We start from the raw sequence: 28000 nt of genomic DNA on the forward strand, positions 1-28000 counted from the left end.
ATGTGTGCTTATAATGATGTAATAAAATAATGATAAAAATATGCATCAAAAATAAAATAATATATAGACCCAATATCTATGAAGAAAGTTGAAGTAGTCATGAAAAGGATTCCGGAGATATAAAGAATGTTGAAATCCGACTTATAACGAAGAAGTTATGACCTGTCAAAGTTTTGCGACAAAATTGACACGATGCTGTAAATCGTAGAAAGTGATTTTGCGATAAAATAGTTTTTAGCCTTTGTAATCTAAACAAAAGTCCTAGTATACGTTAAACCGAGAGAATGCATATAGCGAACGTCCAAATCTGACTTTGTTAGAGGAAGTTATGTTTTTTCTAAGATTATGCATAGCAGTATACAACCCGGAAATCGAATTTTAGATCGATCAATTTTTATCCAGCACAACTGATAGCCTCATTTTATTTACTTTTTTTTATAGTTTTTTTAGCACATTCCATTCGCATTTTAGTTAATTTCCATGCATATTTTCCTTTTTGTTATTTTTATGACCATTTCGGGTACTTTCTAGTTTCTTGAGCATTATTGCAGATTTTCTTGGAGACTAGCGGAGCGGGATCTTTAGAAACGCGATTGGACTTGAAGAGAAATGGGGATTTTGTGCTTGATGGCTATGGAGGTGATTCATGGAGTGGGCTTGTCAATTACTTGAAGGTGTGGAAGTGTTGAACTTTAAATTTGAAAGGCACGGGAAAATTCTTGAGTGTGCAAGATCGATGTTTATGAGTTTGCAGAAGTTTTGAGTGATGTGGAGAGAAAAATTGAGCTCAAATTGAAGAAATAATGAAGAAAAATGGGTTAGGAGCTGATTGGACTTGAACTGGGCCAATGGACTAGCTGTAGGGGCCCAAGACATGAAGGAACCTAAAAACCCGTCAAAGTCACGCGGCCCGCGTAAGATTCCCCGCGGCCCGCGTGGATTCTTGACAAGGGCAAATTCGGGATTTTGTCTAGAGCTCTATATTGGGAAGGTTGGTGTGCCTCTTCAGCCTTATCTTGGAGGTCCGATTTTGATACTTTCTCTCTGGAGTTTGGAGCACTTTTGGAGGCCAAGAACACTTGAAGAGTATCTTCTTTTCATCTCTTGATTCTTGTCAAATGTTTGGTACAATCTTAACTAACTTTGTTTCTTTGAGTTTAGTCATGCTTGGCTAAACTAATCTTGGTTGACTTTTTGTTGAATTCTTTGAACTTTTGTTGGATGTTGAAGAATCCATGAACTTGTTCTTAAATATTTATGGAAATGTTTTGTGTTTTATCATATTATCACTACTAGTATGCTTTTATTCATGATTTTAAATATGTTTGTGGTGATTAGTTGGCTAATTTCTTGATTAAGTAAAGGATCCTCAAATTAGCATGCAACAAGTGATTTTTGTGTTGTTTTTGCTTCACACAATCATAAAAACATTTCCTCCAACATGGTAGTGAAAGCAATTGACTCCTCTTGGATTTGGTGACTTTTTGGTTCTTAATGCTAGTTAACTTTCACTAATTACATGCTATTTGGAATTAGTGACTTTGACTAAGGAAATTGTTATGAGCTTCTCTAGCCATTTCAACATTTAAGAAAAGTCTAGGTAATCTCAAGCTCCTTGGATTACTATAGCCAAATTAAGGATTTAAATCAAAGTATTGCACCATTGGATTCTAATGATATGTTCATCAAAAGTCAAAGTGATGAAACTTTAAGTCAACCATCTTTCCCCTATTGATTTTACATCAAACTCTTATTTTTGTTGAAATTGTCTATTAAAATCATAGTTAATTCTAGTTGTTTCAAGTATTTCAAAACACCAAAACCCCCCATTTTATTTTTATTGTTATTTTACAAGTATTTTTACAAAGATATTTTTCATAGAATTATAAATTGAACCAATCTCCATGGATTCGATCCCTTTACCACTATACACTATTTTAGTGTGTAATAATTAGGGTTATTAATTTTGTTGGCCTCAACAACCACCAACAACCTAAACGAAAATTGAAGATCTTGTTAATAGGAACTCAACGGTATAAAGACAGACAAAAACGGACGTCAGATGACAAAGTTATGAATTTTTAACGGACTTTAACTGTCTAAACCTGTTAAACTATAACTTTAAAAGTAAAGTCAAAATAGCTGACGGAGTTTAAACGAAAGTTGTAGACCACATCACTACCTACGTGTGGATATAAAGAACATAAAAAATGGAACTCGTATGCAAAAGTTACGGATTTTAGAAAATAATTAATTTTCTTAATAAACATCAGAGGTGACACGTCACTAAATCCCAACCTCACCTTCCTCCCCATGGTTGTGCACCGGATCATGAAATTGATGGGTTTTGGTCCTAAGAACATCCTATGTGCTCATACAAACCCTAATGCTTGGATCTAGGTTTCTCTATTGTACATGCAAGTTATCCAAGACTATAAACCCTAATTCTAGCATTCAAATAATCATATTAACATGAGAATAGGTTTATAATGTTACCTTGATTGTTATGTACCAATAACAATCCCAAATCTCCTTGTATTGACTTTGGAAGGCTTAGAGTCACAAGTGTCACTCCTCTAATGGTTCACAAACACCATAAGCAAGAGGATGAAGAGGAGAGAGGATGGAGGCTACCAAAACTCGTGTGAAACCCTAGCAAGAAGCTTAGCCACGTTTTTGGTCCTTAAGGGATCTATATATATAGTTAGGCTATTAGGGTTATCTAACAAGGAAACCCTAATTTGGTTACTTAAGCCCTAAGCAACCCATGGACTCCTTTAATCAAGCCCTTGGACGATTTCCTTATGGGTTTCCCATTAGAATTCGTCCACCCCTTGATTTAAGACAATCCATGGCCCAAATTGCAATTATCTTATAATTACAATTCCAGACCCTTAAGTTTAATTAATCTCTTTTAGTCACAAAACTAATTACCAATTAATTCTTGACTAATATTAATTAAACATTATGATTTCTCCTTTAATATATTATTCTCATAATATATTAATAAATCATATTTAATCCTTTCTCTCCATAATTCATCCTATCAAGTTGCTTTGGTGAAGGCAACCCAAAAGGACCATGCACCATCGAGTCAAGTACATACCAAAATAGTTATGGACTTAGACACTAATCCAACAGAAATATGTCTACTACGCCTAGCATACCAGTCTTGGTATGCCCCACGTACAACTTAGTTACGCACCGTGTAACATGATTCCTCAACCTATAAATAGAGGCGCAAATCACCCATTTTCTTCACACCTTTCCAATTCTATTCTCCAAATTACTCCTAAACCCTCTTCTCCCTTCCTTAGCACTTCCTAAGTGTTAGAGGCGAGTCCCAGAGCGCCAGAAGGCTCCAAGAAGAAGAGCTTTTGGCTCAAACATTCTACCTGAGCAGAGCCCGGTTCCTCGCTAAACCCCCTTGTAAGTGAGTTATGCTTACCCTACTTTAAGTATAACTTATGTTTAAGTTCATTATGATTATTATGAACATATAAACAAGATTTATCAATGATTCAAAGTCGTTATACTGATTGATCTACTTGCGACGATGATGTCTAGGCTGCGATTTAGTGAGGTGTTTAAAGTGGGCTTTCCAAACAGTATATTTCGTATACCAAACGGACCCTACCTCCGATATGATCCTACCTAGTTGTTCCTTACTTGATAGATCATGACGTAGACCTTGAGTTAATGTCAAATCTAGACTAATAATTATTCGCAATAAATATTAGACTAAAATGTAGCGATAATAATACTAGGTTTCGTCAACGGAAAATATGATTATTAGAAGCGAAGCCGTGCCCAAATTTTGAGTCATCACTTTAACAAGTGAGTGCATAGTTACTTTCATCTTACACATAGATATGAAGTAATTAATGTAAATTACGTGCTATGTGTGAATATTAGATGTGTTCTTGATATCTATTTTGGATGAACAAAATATACATGTTTTATTCGATTTAAAGTGTATATGTATTTTATACCTAAAATTATGATGGGTAAAGATGGGTAGATGATATAGATGATGAAATAAATGATGAGAGGCCATGATGTTTAAGCTAATTTAGTCATCTAACGGAGTATAGATAACAACCACGAACCATTCTAGACAGTCTAGTGTTCCACTGGTAGGCTTGCAACCTGTAGGTGTTTTTGAACTACGCGTTCACCAAGTGTACTCCATCCCCCTCATGCTTGCCTTTTTGACATATATTGCTGAGGAATCTCCTACGCAGTGTTGTCATCCCGATGATAATCCTTAGGCTAGGTCCCTTAAATTAGATGCTTTAGGGACAAAAAGTGAGGATAATGGGAATGTGTAATCGGGTTGAATGATTTCATGAAATTAATGAACTTAAGTTTTGTGGGTTGAAAACCTTATGTGCTCACCAGGCTCCCAAGCCTGACCCACTCAATTTCTTGTATTACATGTAGTGGCAAAAGAGCACAGGAGTGTTGATCTGATGAGAGATCTATGGATTATAGGCTATTAGAATAATAGATATTCGGAAGGCTTGTACTATTTCTATTTATGCTATTGTAATGTATTGACAATGAAATCCCAAGGTTTTTAATATAATTAAAACACATTTCTTCATAAATGTTTTGATAATACCTTTATCATATTTTTCGAACAAATTACGCAATAATGCTCCTCTAAAGAATACTCTGATTTTAAAATAAAGCATAAACAAATCGGTCTTTTATAGCCGTGAAATTGAGGATGTCACAGTTGGTATCAGGGCATTAGTTTAAGCAAACTCGGAATTTGTAGAATTTCTAGACTTAAGCTTAGAATGCTAAGCAATCATTGTGAGATGAGTATCTGCTACATTTAGAAAATATATAGACATAAACACTAGCTTATTTTAGGAACAATTCCTAAATTGATCTTATGAGCTAAATGATTTACGTGTTATTACTTGATCGGATCTATTGTTTGTTGCTGACCGGATCTAGAAACTTTATGTGTACAGATTTCTAAACATTCGACTACAATATTAGAACTGACATGTAATTATTCGGAGAAACAAGGAGGATTTAAACGTCTATCGTAAATAAAGATCTAAATCCGCATGCTTTGGTGTATAGATCGACATGGCGAGCAACCAAAGCGGATTCGGAAACGCTAATGGAAATGCTAACACTAATCAGCGATCTGTGATTGCTTTTGTGCATGCTTGTTGCACAAAATACATCAAATAGACTGTCGAATAATCAACTCTGCCCTAAATCCACAATCAAATAAGCAACATGAAGTAAGGCCAAGCCAATCATTCTAGGGCTATTCAATCTTGACCATATACAACTAATCAACATACACGTATCAAATACAAAATTGAAAGCATATATACTAGATAAGAAACTCCCTAAATTAGTAAGTATCACAGAAATCAGACATCACCATCCAACATCTTCTAAAAGAACCTTATCCACTAGCATGCTTTTCTAACAATTCATATATCAGCAAAATCAAAACTCAACAAACATAACAAGTATGTGTGTTTTGGGAACCACTGTCATGTTCGGGCTCTGGCTGACTGTACACACCGCATCTTCTTGAAAGTCAAAGTTAAGCCAAGGTCCACATTCCCGATCTCAAGCCAACAGTCAAACAAGAACATGACAAGGGACCGGGCCCATTTCCTTAACCCAACTCTTTTTATTATAATTTTTTTTTAAATTGCAAAAATTCTTGGATCCTAGTTTGAGATTGGATTCACACAAGTGTTCATCCAGTTCACTAAAACCAGGGCTCTGATACCAACTTGTAATATCCCAATTTCAGAACCAAAATTTTTCATTTTTATTAAGGTGAAAACTTTCCAATTTATAAATCCATTATTAAGAAAAACCGTTTATTCCAAATTACATTTGTTCAAAATTAGAGTTTTAAAGAAAACGTGAAATCATCAATGCTTCTGATGCGTGTGTACATTCCCACCTTTTCCTTCCCATAAACACCAATGATACCTGAAACAATAAACAATTGGATAAGCATAAAACTTAGTGAGGTTCGCCCAAAATACGACCATACAAACAGATCGCATCTACAATTAAACATGTCGGGTCCAGTCAACCATAGGGTTGGAATACCCCAGGCCCAGTCAACCTCCGGGTCCAGTCATCATTGGGATGGAATACCCCAGGTTGGAATGCCAATATACAACAGATCCAATCAGCCATCGGGCTGGAATACCCAGGGTTTGTTGGCCTACCACCTTAAACCTACCACTCTTGTCGAGCCTCCATGCCTACGGCTTATAGCTAACCCGCACCGGGTATCTTGGCTTACCGCACAAAGTAGGGCCACCTCAACCTAAACCAAACACAATATGTCGACATATAAACAATCAGGATCAAGTAGGCACATCGTACAAGCAAACAACAATCATACAGCTCACTACTACGTACTAATCCTCTCACAGCATACAATCCTGCTACCAGGTAACCCCCATAGAATGTGTAACCATAAGTAACCAGAGGTGAGATAGCCACCGAACAGATGGTCCTAATCTATAGCCACAACCAAACAAGGAACAGGAAAGAGAGCTTAAACCAAAAGTTATCAGGTTATCCTACATGACCACAGACAACCTCTAAGGGCACTCCATAGATGCTAACCAGCAAGCACATATAACATACAGTTCCACAGATTATTATCACAAAGCAACATACTCAATACTAGGAGATGTATCTAGCAGATCACTACAACATAGTGGCATAGTCAATACAAGAACACAGATTTAACAGATCACTACATCACAACAACATACTCAATATCAACAATCCAAGGAATGCATTGTCATATATATTTAGAGGTGAGATAGTCACCCGGATAGATGATCCCACTCTAGAACCACAACTAAACGAGGAGCAGGTAAGAGAGCTTGAATCAAGAGTCCTCAGTCTATCCAACATGACTACATATAGTCCCTAAGGTGTCCCTCTACTAACCGATAACCAAAACTAGTAGGCCAACATTAGTGCCTTCGACCCACGGTTATAGTGAGGCGAACTTACCTCGATATGCGTGTAGATAACTATTGTGGCAATGAAGAACTCTACCAGCTTCAACTCACTTCCAATCACTTACAGGAAGATACTTGAGTCAATACCCGATCACAGGTCATAGTCACTTGCAACAGTGACCACCTCACATGAAATGACGATTAGGGTTTCACATAAAATAACGATTGGGGTTAAGTAAGAACACTTAACCCATTAAGGACTTAATCACCTAAGGGTATGATTGATTAAGGTTTGACTTGGTCATTCTCGGGTGTAATAATAATCCAATCAATAGCCCAAATGCGCGCCCAATCATTGTCCAAAATAGAGCTCCCCGATTTTAGTGTTTTTCACATAACATGATAACTAGGGTTAGTGTTCCAAACTTAACCCCTTAAGGACTTAATCCATTAAGTCCAATATTGCATTAAGTTAATTGTAGGGGCATTATTAAGTATTATTTAAATTGTAATTAATAGTTTTAACGCGGGCCTCGACCAACTCCAAAACTAAGGTTTTCTTGACAACGGGGTTTTCTAAACCCTAATTAGGGTTTCCAACCCCAAACCCATGCCACTCGGACTAAGTTAGATGTTTAGGTAATTAAATATCTAATCAATCGGGCACCACACACTTCCACCTCGGGCAGTGGTGGTCGGCGGCGGTACATGGCGGCAGCCACCCGCACACGACGGTGGTTTTAAGTGATAATTTTAACCATTCAGCACATATAAAGAATTCCTACATCAAATACACACACACACACACACCAAAGAACAAGGAAAAATGCCCAATGCAGCCACCAAGATGGTGGCAGACAACACCAGAAGGTGGCGGCCATCACCTCATGGTGGTGGTGGTGGGTTTTCTTTGATTTTATGGCCAACAAACGTCCATACAACGTGTCCTCCTAAACAAGCACACACACCATATTACACACACAGCCACCCACACACGATGGCCGGTGGTGGCAGAAAAAGTAGAAAGGGCGGCAGCGACCATGGTGGTTCTCTTCAACTTCCGGCTAGCCAAGACGCACACACAAGTCACGATTCGCAGCAGTAATACGCACGCAAGTACATGAAGCACAAGCACCCATTGAAACATGTACGCAACTCAACTTCCCTCACGATAGCGGGCGGTGATGGATGAGGACCGGAGCAATAGAAGGGATCATTTATGTGGCAACGGTGATGGCTAGCAGCGGGCCTGAACGAAAACGGGGGAAAAGAACGGAATTTGCGGAGGAGAGGCGGTGGTTGTGTCCGTCACCGATCACCGCAACGACCACGACGTCCGATGTCGGTCTTCATCCTCAAAAACAATGGAAACAACGACGACAACACTAGACTTGGTAGTTCCCAGCTTCGATAGCGGCTAGAGGTGAGGGGGTATAAGGGTGGCAGTTGGTGATGTTAGGTTAGGGTTTTGAGAAGGTGTTAGCATGAGGCCAATAGGAGGGTGATGAGTTTTAACCCGTCTCCAATTCAAACTTCATACCAATTATGACGCTTCCGGCCCCTTCCCCCTCTATTTTTTCCAATCCAAGTCCAAATTTTACTCTTTAGCCCCTGCGTCCAAAAATCTATTCAATACAAGACCAGATGTTACAATTTGACCTTCAATACCAGAAGATGTACTCCCCACTAATTTAAGATGTACTCCCCACTAATTTAATACGATTTTAGAGCTAAAAATAACATATAAAAATACATCTCGAAGTTTTTAAGGTTTATTATTTATTTATTTATTATCTACTTATTTACTTATTTTATTTTATTTTATTTTAAACGAAATGTTACATCTAACATCGGTTTCGATTCTTAAACTTGGTTTACCTAGACCCGAAACCTGGATTACCTGAACCAGTTAACGCCATTCTTTAAACCTGGAAACTAGACTGGTTCTACATATTCAGATATCCCGGTTCTAACAGTTCCAGTTCCGGTCCGATTTTAATGATAGTAGCCTCAAGGTAAAGTGTGGCTTTTGGTTATAACTACAAATTACCCACTAGGTGTAAGTTAGAAATTTTGATTTTGATATTGATTTATTTACACTAGAGGAGGTTGCCCCTGTTCACTGAAGCTGCTGTTGGATTTCAGTAAATAGATATTGCCATAAGTATTGGAAATTAAATGGGGTCTTTCTCAAGCCTTGGTCCTAGAATGGACTTTTTTACCCCTGGTGCTGCTTTTCTGACCCTAGTGTGTTGTGACCCCTAATCTTGAAGTTTTTGCTTGGTTCTAGTTGCACTTCATACTTTTCTTCTGTGTATGAGTGTATCTTATACACTTTGTAATTGGTCAATTTTTATATATTTTCCGTCGTTCAAAAAAACATTTGATGATAAACACTAAATATTTAACTCTTTAAGACGATAAAATGCATTGTAAACCTGTCGACTCAAAACTGACAAGTCAATAAACAATGACACGACATCTTATTTAAAAATCGCACTTTGAAAAAATATATTCACAATAACTAACTAACTACCCGAATCTACTCTAAAAACTCTATTATACCATATCGAATGCAAAATCATATGAAATATATCATATTTCACAGGCTTAACATGCCATAGAAAATGTTGTTGTACCTTCTTAACCCTCTGTTGCATCACCAAATACCTCCTCTTTGATATTGAAACAAGAATATTCTTCAAATTTGGAATATCTTTTTCTTGAACAAAAACCGCAAACGATTCCCAATTCAAGATCTCAAAAAAAGGTGGGACGAAATTATCCGATATAATCACGGGAACACATTCATGAAAAATAGCCTCCACCACTCTAGGACTATTCACCTCATAACCTTTAGCACAAATACAATACTTGCTACTCTTCATGTATTGAATATAGTTTTTGTTTCCTTTAGATTTTGGAAGCTTCTGGAAGATTTTCATGTCGGGGTCTTTGTTTTCCCAATGTTTTAGGAGAATGGGGCGGACATAACCGTGCATTTGGCCTGCAAAAAAGGCGAGGATCGGGCGTTGGGAAGGGGGTTTGCCTCCGAGTTCGCGTAATGGGTTTTGGGGTGAGCGGACGTATGTTTCAGGGAGAGAAACGTCTTTTCCTAATTGGAAACCTTCTCTTTTCACATCTGAATTGCATAGAGCTCTTATGCAAGTATCCATGGCTTTTCTTGTCTCGTCTGTTGCCTGCAATTATAAGTTTGATGTTGGTGAGTTCCGAATCACAAAAAAGAAATTGTTCATAAATAACTAAAGCTAGTGGTTCAGGTTCAAGTCCTGCCGTGGATATATGTAGATTTTAAGGAGTAGTTTAGAAGATTAGATTTGCCGTTCCAAAATAAATAAATAAAATAAAATAAAATGCATGTTAACACCAATATGCAATTTTTGAATTACAAAAGATGCACTTTTTGTCTCACCTTATTTCATATTTTTGGATGGAACAAAAGGTAGAAATATGTGCCGTTTTATTTATTTCATCTTTTTGGATGAGACAAAAAATACAAATTTTGTTTTATTGACTAAAGTTTTAATTCTAATTTCATATTTCTAGTGAGGCCAAAAAAATATAATTTATCCCATACCAATGTAACATTTTTGGGTGTAACCAAAATAATACAATTTTTGTCATATTAATATCAATTTTAATCCTCAAATCGACCTTAGGGTGGGACAAGATATGTAATTTTTGTTCCATTTCACATTTTAGGAGTGAGTTTTTTTTTTTTTTTTTTTTGTCCAATCAACATTGGTTGTAATCCCAATTTCAACTTTTTGAATAGGACAAAACAATGTAATTTTTCTCCTTTTAACATAAGTTGTAATCCCCATTTCACATTTTTATGTTTGGAACATATAAATGTAATTTTGTCCCATCTTATTTCACCTTTTTGGGTGGGACAAAAAAAAAAAAAAAAGACTATTTTTGTTCCACAATGTTTTTCACCTTTTTTAAAGTTACTGTCCCATTAACATTAGTCTTAATCCCAATTCAATACATGTCAAATACAATACAGTTTGTTTTGTCATGACTTGCATAAAAACGGTGTCTAGTCAAACTTGGGTTAAAGTAATGATCATATGACTTACCCAATCATGACAAGCAACGAGGAAATGATCGGACCCACCAGTCCTATTCCATGAATCATATTTCATGGCAATCAAGTTAAGGTAGTTCTTCAAGTGTTGTACCAAGTTGTCGCGACTTCCAGATCCAGTCACGTATAATTTTTCTTCTAATATTCGAGAGCTAAAAGGAAGGTAAAATAAATGGGCTTGTTTGGGGTCATTAGTAACAAAATGTTTGCTTTCTTCCATATGCTTCATGAACCATCCCTCAGAGGCATAAATTCCATTAAGAACCGATTGTGGGTGGTGGAATATTGGTCTTTCTCCCTCCTTGTAAACGTAAACCTTGAGAATCTTTTCCATTAATTCATAGCTCCTACATTGCATATGCAAATGGTAACATAAACACAAAGTACTATAAACGGGATAAAAAATTAGATGGGATCCAATCTTTGACAAAAAGTTAAGTTGTTCTCACCTTTTAAACATCGATACATTACGATATAGAGGAGGATAAAGCGCACGATCATTGTCATTGATTGGAGCATTCTCAATCTGATATTTTGCATCGAGTAATTCTTGATCAACTTTTAAAGACCACAATGGTTTCTACATTACAAAATTTGTAAGATATGTAAGCAACAAATCAAGCATACCTACAAAGAAACTTTCAATCACAATAACAATTGTGGAACTTGCATACCATTGATCGAACATTAGCCCGATTATAAAGTAAAATGTCATACATGTTGGAAATTGTCACTACATCCCCCATTGGTGGAGGTTTCTTCACATGGATTTTCTGTGATGTAGCTGATTCCTTATTGTGGTCTGAATTTGGTGCACCTATATCTGCTTTAGATGTGTTATTATCAAAGATTGCCATTGAAGGAGAAATAGAAACTATTGATGTTGAGGGTGTTATAGGAGCTGGTGAACTTGCAACATCTGGATTTTTTTCTTGTGAGGTTGAATAACTAACATTATTGATAGATAAATTTCCAACAGATTGTGTAGCATTATTTGTAACCAAATCTCCATTTTCTTGAACCTTGTCCACTGTTGAATTATGCTTCACTTCAACATCATTTTTGCCTCCATTGTCTATAATCTTATTACCCTTCTCAAGTATATCCAAAGGGTTTGTATGATTAGAGCCATCAAAAAGGGTGATGTTGTCTAATGATTTGGGACTTTTTGGTGAAGCTTCATATTGGAGGCTTCCACTTACAGGTGGTTGAGCTTTTTTAGCAGAAAATAAGGATGATGAAACATAATCACCATATGGGAATTCAAAGTACTGGAACATTATAACCATGGCAAATACTACTGCAACAAGCCATACTAATCTCTTGCTTTCCAGTATATACTGAACTTCATTACCCATTGCTGTAAAGCATAAAACTTAATGAAATTTGGAACACTGAAAAAACGTCATACAATTTTATCAGACGTATTTTATCTCATAAGCAATATTGTAAACATGAAATACAAAAACATGATAATAAGCCAATAAAGAAGACTACTTGAGGATTTATTCATATGTATAAATAGAACTATATAAACCTTAAGTTAAACCAAACGTCTTGAAACCCCAATGAGTAATGTTTCCACAAAAGCCTAAAAGAATATGTCATTCTCATGAAGATGAAGTCATCTGATCAACAGTAAATTAAAATTATTCCCTTCATATAAAAACAAAACACATCAACATCAAATTTTACTATAGGGGTTTGTAAAAACGTATTACAGATTAGTTTTCATCAGAAAACAGAATCGGCCATTAAAAAGTAGTGGGTATGAACATAGACCTAAATCGTGGGTGTTTTATGCGACTATTTGTGCTTAATTGTGTCAAGCGAACAAAATCATTCAATCAGAACAGAGAATGAACATGAACAACTTACTAGATTGTTAGAAATCAACAATTTTCTGCTCATTAGGTGACCAAACTCCAACAAAGCAAAGCAACATGCATACGCAATTCCATTAAAAAAAATCGAAAATACAAAAGCAGAGCTTAAAAACATAGAATCGATATAATTGCAGTAGATCAACCGAAGAATATAAGTTACCATCTGCAAACGATGAAGTTTTTTCTATCGAAAAAATCAAAAGATTGAGTAGATACGTGAAGGAAACGTTAAACCGATTACGTTATACAGTCCAAATAATCAATTGCAGAATATTCAAAGTACATGTGCTATTTCTTGATCAAAGTGCTTCGAAACAATAGAAGCATAGAAATTGATAACAATATTAAATGAATTTGCATGAAGATCAACGATTGAGAATGGAGAATTAATTACCTGGGAGAGAAACGTGGTTGAGATTTTTGGGAGGTTGCTCGAGGTTTTATGACAGGTGTTGCAATGACGGCTGGAGGAAGAACTATTTTAGGATATTGATATTGATGCATGATTCCTTACATAAACTCGACTGATCGATGAAATTACAATTTGGTCCTTGAAGTTTTTTTTGTCTTGGTCGACGTACCGCAAACTCTTAATTCTGCATTAAAAATAAATAAATAAATAAAAATAAAAAAGAAAGAAAGGAAAACCAATTCCTATTAATACGAGAAATACCCATTTAGGAAATTCCAAATTTGTAGCATGTAAATTTTGACCATAATTTTGAATTTGAAGATATCATTTAACATCTTTTAATTCCATTTTCGAAATTCGAAATATCACCGTTTTTATGAAGGAAGAAGGATCTAAGTAATTCAATTCAACATCATCTTTTTATTAAAAACCCAAAATATTCTCATTATATATATATATATATATATATATATATATATATATATATATATATATATATATATATATAAAATAAAGAAATTAGTTTTATATACAATGACATAAATAAATAAATAAATTATTATTTAACATAGATTACAGTTCTTTTAAATTATGACATAGAATTTAATAGGTTTTTCTTTTGAACCGGCAATACAATATAACCTAAACCTAAACCCTCGACCTCAAGAAAAGAAGACACCATCTAGTATCGTTGGGCTAGAAGCTCTTTGATAGTATTTAATACATTTAAACGTATATAACTCCTTCCATAAAATAATATGTGTCTCGCCAGTAAACTAATAACTTTTCAAGTCACTTGTTCATATGGCATCCATGCAGGGTCGGGGGCATAATTTATAGCAGTAGTAATATGATTGGTATCAACTTTTTTACCGATAAAATATAATAACAAAAAAAAATTAAAAGTACGAGTGCATTAAAGTAACAAACTAAGATGATGTTTGGTTCACAGAATATTATTGAACGAATTTAAGTTGACATTGGAAAAAAAATCTATCAGAAATTTGAATACAATTCTATATATTGTTTGGTTGGTAGAAAATGTAATTGGAATTAAGTCTAGAATCTGTTTGGTTCGTAGGTGAATAGAATTGGAATTCATGTAAAATGCCATATTTACCCTTTTTGCATGTTTTGCTTAATTTTACTTTGTTTTCTAATTTATATGTAAAAATACATTATGAAAATTATAAAAACAGTAAAATTTCGACGGTAGTGGCAGTGGTGGTGGTGGTGGCGGCGACAGTGGTGGGTGACGGTGATGGTGGTTGCGACGATGGTAGTGATGGTGGCAGTGGAATTGATTGTGGTGGCGGAAGAGGTGGTGTGACATCCCCAATTTCACGGTCAGAAAATACTGATTTGTTTATGCTTTGTTTTTAAAATCAGAGTAGTCTTTTAATGAAAACGGTTGCGGAATTTGTTCCCAAAACAAGATATGATAATAACTTATCAAAACATTTCTCAAAGAGAATGTATTTTCATTTAATAATAAAACCTCGGGATGTCATGTTCCGATACAGACATATAAGCATAAACAGAACTTACATTCAATTACACTAATGATTTATATCTCCTTTAAATCTCTCTGTGAAATATGTCTTCGTATCGATACCTGTGATACAAAGAAAACTGAGTGGGTCAGACTTGGGAGTCTGGTGAGCATATAGGGTTTTCAACCCACAATGTTATATATATATATATATATATATATATATATATATATATATATATATATATATATATATATATATATATATATCTCACAACTTATATAATTTCACCATATAAAAACAACTCTTATCCTACCCCATCGATCCCCACAACGACACGATCTAACTCTCGTATCTAAAATTTTCCTCTTTACCTGATCCCTACTCACAAATCTAAAACTAATCTCTTCACCTGATCCATATTCCCGGATCTAAAACTAACCTCTTGGTCTGATCCATACGCCCGGATCTAAAACTGTGTCCAATCCATACTCCCGGACTAGGGACAATTTACTATACCTGAATCCTGATCTGATCCATACTCCCGGATCTAATAACAAGTTTATCTTGTTTATTGACAGTATCAATCTCGAGATCCCTCTCACAATACATGGTAATGGGTTTTTAGAGTACACCGGTGAACACATCGTTCACAAACACCTACAAGTTGCGAGTCTGCTAGTGTTCCACTGACTGTCTAGAATAGTCTGTGCCTCTGTGGTTGTCATCCCTACTCTACTGAATGACGGGGGCCATCGTTTGGGTAAAGGTTTCACTCATTTTCCACTTGTCACCCTCATCTCAAGATCTATATCACCTCTTATCTCATTATCCAACTCATCCTTTTATCACACACCAACTATCTCATCTACCCATGTTCTACCCAACATATTTGTAGATATAAAATACATATACAGTTTAACTCGTTTAAAAACTATATAAAACATCCATTCCACACTCATCTCAAACAAACAAAAATATATAAACACATAGCACGTATTTCATAACAAATACTTCATATTTATGTGTTAGAAGAAAGTAACCACACACTCACTTGATCAGAAGATGATCGGACAACACTATGACTTGTAGAAGTAGTATTCTTCGGTAGATCTGGAAGATCTTCACAAAAATCAGGCTTCTCGCGGGCAGAGCTTCGACTCGGGAATTTCACTTCTCGGGATCTTCGGGGCTTCAGGACTTGCTTCGGGTCTCGGGAATGATACCGGGGCTTCGGGGTAATTCTAGCATGAAAAACGAGGTAAAATAGGAGAGAGAGAGAGAAGAGAAAATGAGCAAGAAGGCCGACTGCCCTCGCAAGGTATTTATAGGGCTGAACCCTCACATTACGCTGGGCATAGTGCCAAAAAATGTCATCGCTTACGTATGCGAGGCACTCGAGTCCGAGGGGTTCATGCACCGGGGTACGCTGGGCGTACTTCGGATAAGATCAATGACTCCTTCAGATATACATCCGAATTAAAGATTAAATATATATATTTTAATTATTTAATAAACTTCAAAAATTCATATCTTCCTCATACGAAATCTGTTTTCGACGTTCTTTATATCCCCGCATAGGTGGGACTACGATCTACAACTTTCGTTTAGACTCTGTCGGCTAATTTTGAATTTATTTTTATTATATTATTTTAGTAGGCCGGGACAGGAAAACTCCGTTATAAATTCATAACTTCTTCATCCGACGTCCGTTTTCGTCTGTCTTTTTATCATTGCACTACTAATAACGAGATATTCGATTCTCGTTTAGATTGCTTCGACCAAAAAATCACTCGATCTCAAATTCGAGTTCCGGGCTGCATATTGTTAAGCTGAAACTTAGAAAAATCATAACTTCCTCATACGAAGTCAAATTTGGACGTTCTTTTTATGCACGCTCTCGGTTTAATGTATTCTACCACTTTCATTTAGAACACTAAGGCTAAATATCGCTCTAACGCAAATTCACTTTTTACGTCATTCAACGTCGTGTCGGTTCTGACGCGAAACTTCGACAGGTCATAACTTCTTCGTTATAACTCGGATTTCGGCGTTCTTTATATGTACGGAATCCTTGTAACATATACTACAACTTAGTTAAGATTATTCATTCTAAATAATCTTCTATCAAAAATTTGTTTTTGACGCTTAACGTCTCTAAATTGACTAGCCCGGATCTACGGGTGTTACAGGTGGTGATGGTGGCGACAACGACGACGATGATGGTGTTGGTGGAGGTAGTGGCAGTGGGTGGTAGCGGCGATGGTGGCAACGTTGGTAGTGGTGGGGTTGGTGGTGGGTGATGACATTGGTAGTGGTGATGGGTAATGGTAGTGGTGGCGGCGGAAATGGTGGGTGGTGATGGTGGTGGTGGTCGGTGGCAGCGGTGACAGTGGTAACGACGATGATAGTAGTGATGGTGGCGGTGGTGATGGTGGGTGGTGGTCATGGCGGTGGTAGTGTTGGTCGGTGGCAATGGCAGCGGTGGTAATGGTTGTGGCGGCAACGGTGGTGGTGGTGGTGGGTGGGGGGACAGCGGTGGTGGTGATAGTGGTGGCGGCGGCGGTGGTGGTGGTGGTGACGGTGGTAGCGGTGGTGGTGGTAGTGGTCAGTGATAGTGGTGGTGGGTTTTCTGATAAGTACAAAGGATATTTTTGTAATTTGTCACTTTCATTGATGAGAATGAATGTTTTCCATCCAACTTTAGAAAGATTTCGCTTTCCTCCATATGGTGGAAAGTTTATTTAATTTAGGAATCATTTTCCCTTCTCTAAGTGCAACCAAACGCATAAATTTGAGGGAATTGGAATCATTTTCTCTCGAATTTCATTACTTTCCTGCCAACCAAACGCACCCTAATAGTTATGTTATCCACACACATGGCAAACAAAATAAACAATATATTGTTCTCTTTTATGCTATACTTGACAAATTCATCAAACCAATCAAACAACAAATTTCTTTTTTACCAATTTTCTTAGATTGAAATATATGACCCCTTAGTTGAAAGGTCTTCCAAGCAAATATGTTTTTTACTCTATCTTTTTTATTTGGATTATAAGTTGTAATCATTGGTCTATTTGAATGTGTCTTTTGAAAGATCCTTCAAAACAACGCTTATAATTGGAGTAGTTGTGGGTCGTGGTCTTTTTCATGGAGGGGTGGGGTGGGGGGGGGGGGGTGGGGGGGGGGTAATTTTACATATAATTAAGTTCACAGTTTAGCAATATACAATCTAGTAATAAAAAAGAAAAAAAAAACTCATGTATTTTCAAATTCCAATAGTTAACGCTACAATTAAAAATTACATGTAAAGTTTTGAAAAAATGGGCTTAAAATTAAAAATTCCATTTGGACTAATGCAAATTTACAGTAAACAAAGAGCCTATGTTTTTATCCAACTCCAAACTTCCAAATTTGTAGCAAGTGCAAAGCTCAAATGATATTTTTGTTTCTTAATTTTCTGATTCTACTAGACTTCAACTCTGGTATATATTGCATTCTCGCTCTACTATTTTATTGTTAACTGAAATTAAACAACTAAATATTTTATTATTCCTACTTTTTAAATCTGATGGCATCTCATTTTAAATTCTGATTGTTATTGTTGATTAACGAATATAATACACTAACAAATATATTTTAAATAACTGTATAACGTTATGAGAGTCTCGCGATTCATTTAACTATATAAGATTATATATTGTATTATTGTTTTTATAACATTTACCGAGTTATGATTGTATTAACAAATTTTGTTTATATATATAAAAAAGTATTATATTTAGTGGCCCATTTTTAATTTCCGCACCAAGCCATCAAAATCAATAGGTCGCCCCCGGTCTTTGTGTTCTTTGTGGATTTACATTAGAAATCAAAGAGAATGATTGATTGGAGCATTGTCTACTTGATTTATTGAAACTTCGGTCAATTTAAAAAAAATAATAATAACTACCCAACAATTCAATATATCAACAAATAAGCAATACAACCCAACAACTCAACAACTTAGCAAACAAAATACATGGTAACAAGTCTAACAATAAGTAAAGAAGTAATTCAAGAAAAAAAAAACTACTAATTTCACCAAAACAATTAGTAATTTCAACAAAAATAAAAAATAAAAAAATAAGTAATTGCATAAACCTAAAGATCAATACTCTATACTTGTTTCATCGTAGGGTTTGGAGATTTTCTTGTAGCTCAATTGCTCAAGCCTCAAAATCTATTTTATTGGAAGAAGACGATAGATGGCTGATGGCTCGATGAAGCTTTTACGGTGTTTTTTTTTTTTTTTTTTTCCTTACAAACGATCTGCCTTAGTGCCTTCCCACGTTCTTGTTTTTTTTTTCGATGGGCATAACTCACAAAAACATAAGAAATGCTTTTGGGCTTTGCAAGGTTTGGACTTTGGACTACTATTTGCTTACATAAAATCATAAAAATTCATAAAAGTATGGGGTATAATTTTAAGTTTGGGAAAATGAATCATAAACCCAATGAAGTTTCCAAACTGTTCAAAAAACACCAATTATGTTTTGTTTATTCAAGAAAATCCAACGAACTTAACATTTTGTCTAAAAAACCCAACTAATTTATATTTCTCATTTAGGGTCAACCGGCTAATAAAAGTCAACGAATGACATGGCTTATGACGTGTAATTAAATATCGGAAAATGGCTTGTAAGACCAACGAAGTTTCAAAACTGTTCACAAAACCCCAATCGTGTTTTGTTTGTTGAAAAAAGATGATTGGGGGTTTTTGAACGGTTTGAAACTTCGTTGGTCTTACAAGCCATTTTTCGATATTTAATTACACGTCATAAGCCATGTCATTCGTTGACTTTAATTAGTCGGTTAAGTCTAAATGGGAAGTGAACGAAAGTGTAAGTTAGTTGGACTTTTTTAGACAAAATGTTAGTTTTTGTTGGGTTTTCTTGAACAGACAAAACATAATTGAGTTTTTTGAATGGTTTGAAAACTTCGATGGGCTTTTAAGTCATTTTCCCTTTTAAGTTTTGGACTAATATTTGTTGCACCTTATTCCTTTCCTTTTATACCTATAAATTAGTAGTTGAACATATTTTTTAGTGGTTATATCTTAACCGTCGAGTAGAGTTAACTCAGTTTGTAGATATCCACATATATAACACTATAAGATACTTAATAAGATTGCATATATAACAAACCAAGCCACATAATTCCACCTCCCAAGAGTCATGTCATTTTGAAAATATTAGTGATCACAGTGAAGCATCGATCCCATGCAGATGATATATACAATGAACGAATCTTGTGTCACAAAAACACATGCAAATTTCTACAAAAATGGAACTCTTTATACTGAAAATTTAATTGATTTGGTCTACCAACATCGTGGCTACTGAATTTGCAATATTTGTTGGAATTTTGATATTTTGAAATTTAGTGTGAGGTAAAGCAGTGGCGAATCCAGAGCCGAAAACCACATGGTTCCTTATGTAAATGAAACCGAAAAAAATGAAAATGTAATAAATACTAGTGGTTGCGAGTCGAGCCATATGACTTAAAATATTTAAACATAACTTCAATAGTTATAATAAAGTTTTTATAATTGAACTTACGAGGTCTTATATTTTGAAATATATTCATAATTATATTATTATCGATACTTCTAAAATATTTTTTTTCAATATACGACACTAAACTATCGTTCAAAATTGATCACTTGTTTTGTTGTGTATAGGGCATGAGGGGCAGAGGAGGTGGCGCCTTCCTGTGGGGCAACGGTGGCTAGTGGACATTGGGAATGATCGACCAGGCGAGAAACCACATCAAGCATTCAATGTTAAGAGATGTCGATCACGATCAAGGTTCAAGCATCTCTTAAGAGCTTTTTTCGATTTTTTTTTATTTAATTTTAAATGGGTTAAGCTATTGGGTAATGAATAACTTTTAAGTGGATTGATTCATTGGGCTACACTAAGTGGACTAGATTATATAAAATATGAGATTCATACGTTCGTAAACATTATAAGGTAGGTCTTTTATAAATTATAAGTTAGTTCTTATTTTTTTTTTAATATAATCCTTCTATTATTATTAAGAAAAATAGGTGGGTCCTAGGACCCACCTTCAATCAACATAGCTACCTCTGAGGTAAAGGCGCACAAAAGTCGAATTATCCGAAACCGTATTTTTCAAATCTGATTCGGATCAAATTTTCTAATATCGAATTTCGGATATATCTAGACCTGATTTTGGGATGAAAATTACTGGATTGTGATGAAATTTATCGGATCCCATATCTTTCTGGGTTGTATATAGTAATGATTGGATTTTTTTTCTCGTATAAATACTTAGATTTTTCAATAACCAGATGAAAATACAAGGTAAATATTTGATGGCCAAATTGCATAAATAGTTTATATCCGTGGGATCGGACATATCCAGTTAAGATATTTCATTATAGGAGTCAACAAAAATTATGGATCAAATTTGTGCATCTCTATTGTGTGAGATTTGTCCCACGTAGGAATCATGGAGAAAAGAAATACCCTCATATGCCTTTCCTCTAGTCACTTACTAAAATGGACAAAGCTTGGTTAATTGAGTTGGGCTTGGATTGTGGTGTATGATTAGCCAAAATGGCTTTTGATTATGCCTAGTTTGATTATTAGATCCATTGGCAATGACAAAAACCCAACCTTTAATAGACTTAAATATAATTAAGGTTCAATGTCAGGGGGGGAAACACAATCCCTAAAACTAGGGGGGCCGTTTTCTTTTATTATTGAGACAATTTTATAAATTTAACATTGTATATTATCAATACCTAAAACAATGTCAAGTGTAACTATATAAATGTCTAATGTAATTAAAAATGTTATAAAATGATAAAAATGTCATATTATTAAGATGAGAAAATAAAATAATACCTTACTTAATTAATAATGTAATGTTTTACTTAGTACTCATCATTTAAAAACAATTCATCACATCATCAATTTATAGAAGACACATTGATTCATAAATCATAAGAATCAGAAATAAAGTTAATCGTTGGATTTGTTCTCACCGTAAGAGTCTAAAAACTAAATAAATTAACACTAAAAATAATTACTATGAATGTTATTATAAATAAAAAAGACAAATTATTGCATTTTAATTTCAAATCTATATATATCTTAGAAACAGATAAATACAAAAACAATATCTACATTCTAGAAACAAATCGTAAATGCATAAAATCTAAACAAAATAAACAACTAGAATAAATAATAATAATAAGTTAATTAATTTGGTTAAGTTTATGAAATAATAAGTTAGAACTAACTAATATTAGTAAAAGATAAAAATAAAAATAAAACAAAGATAATATTTTTTTTATAGAGCCAAGAGCTCTGAACATTTTAGCATTGGAAAGAGGCAAAGAAAAATCAACACTAAATACTATTAAACATTAACCTTGATATAGATGAAAAAACAACATCTTTAACATCACAGTTTCGGATTACCACTTCACCATATCACCGGAGGCAAGAAAGACAAGAACCAGAGAATAAGATGCATATTTGACATAGCAAATAGGAGTGTAAATGACCCGAGTTGAGCCCGAGCCTGACCAAGCTCGAGCTCGAGCTCGATTCGAGCCTTAAAATGAAGCTCGAGCTCGGCTCATGAACAAATCAATGGGCTCGCGAGCCTAAACGAGTCTCCATGTATATATATATGTATGTGTGTGTGTGTGTCTATATATATATATATATATATATATATATATATATATATATATATATATATATATATATAGGCTCGTTTAAGCTTGTTTAGGCTCGCGAGCCCACTAATTGAAGCTCGGCTCGGGCTCGTTTAATAAACGAGCCTCATATTTAGGCTCGAGCTCGACTCAGGCTCGTTTAATTCGATCTCGAGTCGAGCTTTTAACGAGTCGATCTCGAGTAGTTCACGAGTAGCTCGGCTCACTTACACCCCTAATAGCAAAGCTTAGGAACTTGGGAAGGCAGTAGTTAGACCAGGAGAGACGGACTCGTCAAACGATCAAAGAGGCAACATGGAACCAGATTTTTCCGACAGACTAGTGGAGTTAGTGGTGTTACAGGTGCGATGGCATGGATTGAGAGATAATGATCAGTGATAATGAATAATAGTTACGTTTTCTAGTTTCTAATTCTTTGATGTGGAGACATGTCTTCTTAACTTTTTATGAGTTTTATAGAAATGATTTAAGGGTATATTTGGATCTATAAACTTTTAAATTTTGATATGGAGATAGAGTCCAAAATAATTGGGATTTAGTTACTTTGTTTAGTTTAGATTTTCATAGATTTGGTCTATTAGTTTTGCGGGTTGTTTAGATTCAAATATTTTAATTTCTTTTTTCAATTGTCAGTTCCTTATTGTTTGAAGTTGTCATCTTATTTCTTCAAAAAAATAATTTTTTTTATTTATGAAATAGAGATTTTATACTTCTTTAACTGAAATTCAGCTAACATTTGTTTATTATATATATAATGATATAAACTCGGTAAAAGGCGGGGGGGGGGGGGGGGGGGGGGGCATGGCCTCCCCAACCTCTACAGTGTTCCGCCCCTGTTCAATGTGGTGAAAACAAGTGATTAGTCACCAACTTGGACATTAGGTTGTAAAGTATTTATTAGTTATATACTCTTGATGAAGTACTTGCTCTATAATTATGGGGGATTACCTATTTAGACATAAGGAGTGATGCTCTAGCATATGTAAATATTTATTTTGCCTTTGTAAATAACTATGAAACTTGGAATATCATGTGTGCTATTTCTCCAAGTCTAACATGTGATTTGAATCTTAAACAATTTTATTTTTAAATGTTAAATCCTAATACTTATTCGTTTGATCATATTTCTTTCGTGGTCATTTGCATAGATAATACTTATTCGTTTGATCGTTTCCTTTTTTTTGAATGAACAAGCGTCAACACTTTTGTTGTGATCTTTTATGGAATTAATTATACCGTATTATGTATATGTATTTGGGAGTTGAATTGGATTTAAAAATAAAATTTAAGAAAACAAAACAACAATATTGAATTAGGATGGCATGAAAAACAACGATGGATGAATAAATTACAAATTTGGTCCTTATATTTTCTCTAAAGTCTCAAGTTCACTCCTAGTTTTGAACTGTTCCAGTGGTTTTCATTTTGTTGCATATATTGAACCCCCCCCCCCCCCCACACACACACACACACGTAGTTATAAAATAGTATTAAAACTAGTTCCAAATGTTTAAAATTCATGTCACAGTTGTAAAATAGGTTGCGGAAAATTGACAGTCCCAAACTATTCAAGTTATTAGATTTCCAAAGACAAAGTGTCAATAAGCATCATTTATCATCACAAAGATAAAAGTTTCCCACAAGTTAGGGTCTTCTAAATGTTATTCACTTCTATGGTCTCTAATGTCTTCAATCTGAACACATATCAAAAATACGTTAGACAATGACATGTTTAGTGAGTTTATCGATGCTTATTCATTTAGAGCAAAAGATAATAATTTACTTACTCGAATAAAACCTCCAAAAAAGTTTTCTTTGTATCAACGTAATTCACGGTTTCAAATTAAATCAGTATTTAATAAGACACTGTTATCAAAATAGTAAAATAAAAACATGGGAATCAAATCAATATGAGATGCAATGCATGCTACTATCTCAACCCATGTCAATCTCAAATAGTGCAATCTCTCACAAAATGGCATGAGGGTACTAGTGAAACATCCCAAAAATATGACCCAAAATTTTTTGTTTTAAATAATAATAAAAGTCATAACACTGAATATCATACAATAAAACCATACGTCGGGTAACTCAAAGGCCATAATAAAAGTGTCGTATCAAAAACTATATCAAATCATATCTAAGTATCTGAACAAAACTCCCAGGAATAAAGCTGAAGTTGTGGTGTGTGCGATGTCATCATCCTGAGCTTTTCCCTTTACTTGCGGAAGTACCTGAAACCAAAACTAAAACTGTAAGCACAAAGCTTAGTGAGCTCCCCCAAACTACCACATACCATGCAAACATATAAACAACTATTGGGCCTTGCCCACTGCATCAGACCGAAGTCCGGAACTAACCAGGGCCTTGCCCTCTGCATCGGACCGAAGTCCGGAACTAACTGCATCGGACCAAAGTCCGGAACTATCTGCATCGGACCAAAGTCCGGAACTAACTGCATCGGACAGAGGTCCAAAACTAACTGCTTCGGACCGAAGTCCGGAACTTCTGAACATACATAGCATACACATATCAACTAGCATAGCAACATAGACTGCATACTGAGCCGGGCCGTACCCGAAACACATAACACACAAAACTTGTATAAGCCACGAAGGCATCAAACATACTAACTACTGCATCAGACCGAAGTACAGAAACTACTGTTAACTAAACGGGCCTGCATTGTGGCCTTAGACCCGTTCCTAATGGAAGGAAACTCACCTCGTATGTTGGCTGGTAAATGAACTGCTCTGGAAACTGTCTGTTGCTGCTTTGGTATCTCCCCGGCTACAATTTCCATAACACACTGAAATCAAATACTGATAACTATACTGAGGGTAAAATGACTATTTTAACCCTGTTCAAAGTCAATCCTATTGGTCAAAGTCAACATACAGTTGACCTGACTCGTCGAGTTGGGTCACCAACTCGTCGAGTCCTCACCCTCACTTCCTTGCTTCTGCTCGCTACTACTCGTCGAGTTTGGCATAGACTCGACGAGTTCCTCTTTGATGCTATCACTCAGACAATCTACATCCGACTCACCGAGTTGTATGAACAACTCGTCGAGTCCTCCTTCAACATATGAACATTCTGGCTGTGACTCGCCGAGTTGTATGAACAACTCGTCGAGTCTGATCTTGAGGTATGAAGATTGCCTTGGAATCGCCGAGTCAGGGCATTGACTTGCCGAGTCCCTCCATCAACGAGTCTGCCAATCAACTCAATGAGTCCTCCTCACACTCACTGGTTCCATTCGCATAACTCAACAGGGGAAACTTCGGGGACTCGCGACTCAACTCGCCGAGTCCGAAGAATGACTCGTCGAGTCGCATGCATGCAATCACTATTTAGACGATTCTGCTCAAAACCAACGCATCCAACTGATAGATTTGGGTTCCTAAGGCTTGGTTTGCACGTAAAGATCCCATATTTACGTGCACATAGACTTCTAAAGAGGTTTAAAGGCTTAAAATGCATGGATAAGGTTAGATCTAGGGCTTATATGCAACAAGGTTCAATAAAGGTATTAGATCTAGGTTTTGGGACAGACATATGATTAGATCTGAAAGCTATACCACTACACAAGCTCCTTTACTAGATTAAGCTCATAAATGGGCAAAAAGGTAACCTAAATGAGGTTTCTAAAGAGAAGCAACCAAGAACAGAAGGAATCCGATTATTACCTCAATTGACTCTGAAATGGATGCAAGATCTTGGTTCTTCTCTTCTCCTTTGGATCTAGCCTTCCTCTTCTCTTCTAATCTTCAAACTTCACACAAAATGCCCAAAATCACTCAAGATAGGTCAAGGTGTTCCTATGAAACATTCTGAGGGTGAGGGAGGCCAGATTGGGCGCATAAGGGGGATTATATAGGGTGCAAAACCCATGGATCTAGGGTTTCTTCCAGACTGGCGGACTCGCCGAGTCCGGAATATGGACTCGCCGAGTCGCCAACTTAAACATGCTCGAAATCCCGACTTTACTCGACGAGTCAGGCCAATGACTCGTCGAGTCCCTCTTGCAACTTGAACAAATAATAGTAATAAATAACATACCAGAATTGGGGCGTTGCAACTAGCCTCAAGTTACTAGAGAAGTTGAGACTCCCATATCTACAAATCTATAGGAAATGGGTATTCCCTTTTTCATTGTCCAGTTAGGTGGGACTCATACCATCAAACTAGGAACTAGGTAGCCATATCCCTAGTCCCACACAAGGGGTATTTAACCTACATGTGCAATGTGAGGATTATCTAGAAATCCACTCATAACAACGTAACAAACAATGGATCCAAGGACTTGACCACTTAAGTCACCTATCCTAATATGTATGCATAGATAGGATGCAAAAATTGATTTCTCACCTTAACTTCTAGCTTCCTATAGTCATTTCTTCTTCAATGAAATCCTTCCTTCAATCACCACCTATAAGTTTTATAGAAAATTATCATAATGACTAAAATACCCATAAGGGTTTTATGACACATTTAACACCCTCTAATAGCTATTTTCATCCTAAAAGTTCATATATAAATTTTGGAAGCAATCGAAGGTTGAATGGGTCCAATATTAAAAAAAACATCATAGAGGTTTTCACACGAGGCGTGTGAAACCCCCAAAAATAGCCTTGAAAATCCACACGGGGCATGTGGAATCTACATGTTCTCATTTTGTGCAGTTTTTCTTATCTCGACTTTGTACTCTGCATAAATGGCCTCCGATGACTAACAAATGATTTAAATGAACCAAACAATAAATAATAGCTTCTCAATCAACCCATTAGGTTCCATTTATCTTCCAAACATTGAAGTCTATGGAATGGAATTGAGAATTCCTTTCATGAGATTCCACCAAAGCTAGATCCAAAGGAGTTGCATCATTTGAATCACTCTATGACAACTAAATCATTACCCAATCTCTAATTCATATTTGATTGACTTGATTCCATAAAAAATACCAATCAAAACCTTATAGTTCAAACTTCATGCAATTCTTCCTTCATTAGTGGAATTATAGACCTCTCTAGATTTACTTAGCTAATCCTTGATTCTCTCGTCTTCATAAGTTAGTGCATCTATGGGGATTTTGCATCAAAACTTAATCCAATGTTCATTGAATCATCTAGAGATATAAACTGCCAATAGACACATCAAATTTATTGGAACTAGGGTTTGGAGATTATAATTTCATTTAAATCTGAAATCCACCTAGGGATGTTAGATTTGAGTTAAAAATCAAATCAATCAACATAGACTTGTTAGAAAACAAAACCCTAACCCTCATTTGAGTTCAAAAGTTGGATATAACTTCCTTTTGATCCATAGGAATCGAATTTAACATAGGGAAATATAG

At 35.5% G+C, this 28000-nt stretch overlaps 1 protein-coding gene across 3 annotated transcripts; it reads right to left on the reverse strand.

The window, feature by feature from the left end:
* Positions 1–9395: 9395 nt before the first annotated feature.
* LOC145089218 (putative glycosyltransferase At5g03795) lies at positions 9396–13484 on the reverse strand. 3 transcript variants are annotated; one of them, XM_079027694.1, is made up of 5 exons: positions 12970–13342; positions 11766–12451; positions 11541–11671; positions 11084–11438; positions 9396–10180 (listed from the first exon to the last, which is right to left on the reverse strand). In XM_079027694.1, the coding sequence occupies exons 2-5, from the start codon at positions 12447–12449 to the stop codon at positions 9509–9511; spliced, it is 1842 nt and encodes a 613-aa protein (XP_078883820.1). In that variant the 5' UTR covers positions 12450–12451; positions 12970–13342; the 3' UTR covers positions 9396–9508. The 3 variants fall into 3 exon arrangements, with proteins under 3 accessions (XP_078883820.1, XP_078883813.1, XP_078883811.1); XM_079027685.1 differs by lacking the exon at positions 12970–13342 and adding an exon at positions 13372–13484 and having other exon boundaries at positions 9398–10180; positions 11766–12485; XM_079027687.1 differs by lacking the exon at positions 12970–13342 and having other exon boundaries at positions 9397–10180; positions 11766–12958.
* Between the last annotated feature and the right edge of the window lie 14516 nt (positions 13485–28000).

This window comes from Lactuca serriola, chromosome 1, assembly GCF_051521515.1.
Source record: "Lactuca serriola cultivar US96UC23 chromosome 1, Lser_US96UC23_V15, whole genome shotgun sequence".
In the NCBI taxonomy this organism is placed as follows: Eukaryota; Viridiplantae; Streptophyta; class Magnoliopsida; order Asterales; family Asteraceae; genus Lactuca; species Lactuca serriola.

Excerpts from the sequence above, each read along its gene's own strand:
- LOC145089218 (XM_079027694.1), bottom strand. The coding sequence starts at position 12,449 with ATGGGTAATGAAGTTCAGTATATACTGGAAAGCAAGAGATTAGTATGG. Across the intron at positions 11,672-11,765 it reads GGGCTAATGTTCGATCAATG|AAACCATTGTGGTCTTTAAA; the intron begins GTATGCAAGTTC and ends TTTGTAATGTAG. Across the intron at positions 11,439-11,540 it reads AATGTATCGATGTTTAAAAG|GAGCTATGAATTAATGGAAA; the intron begins GTGAGAACAACT and ends TATGCAATGTAG.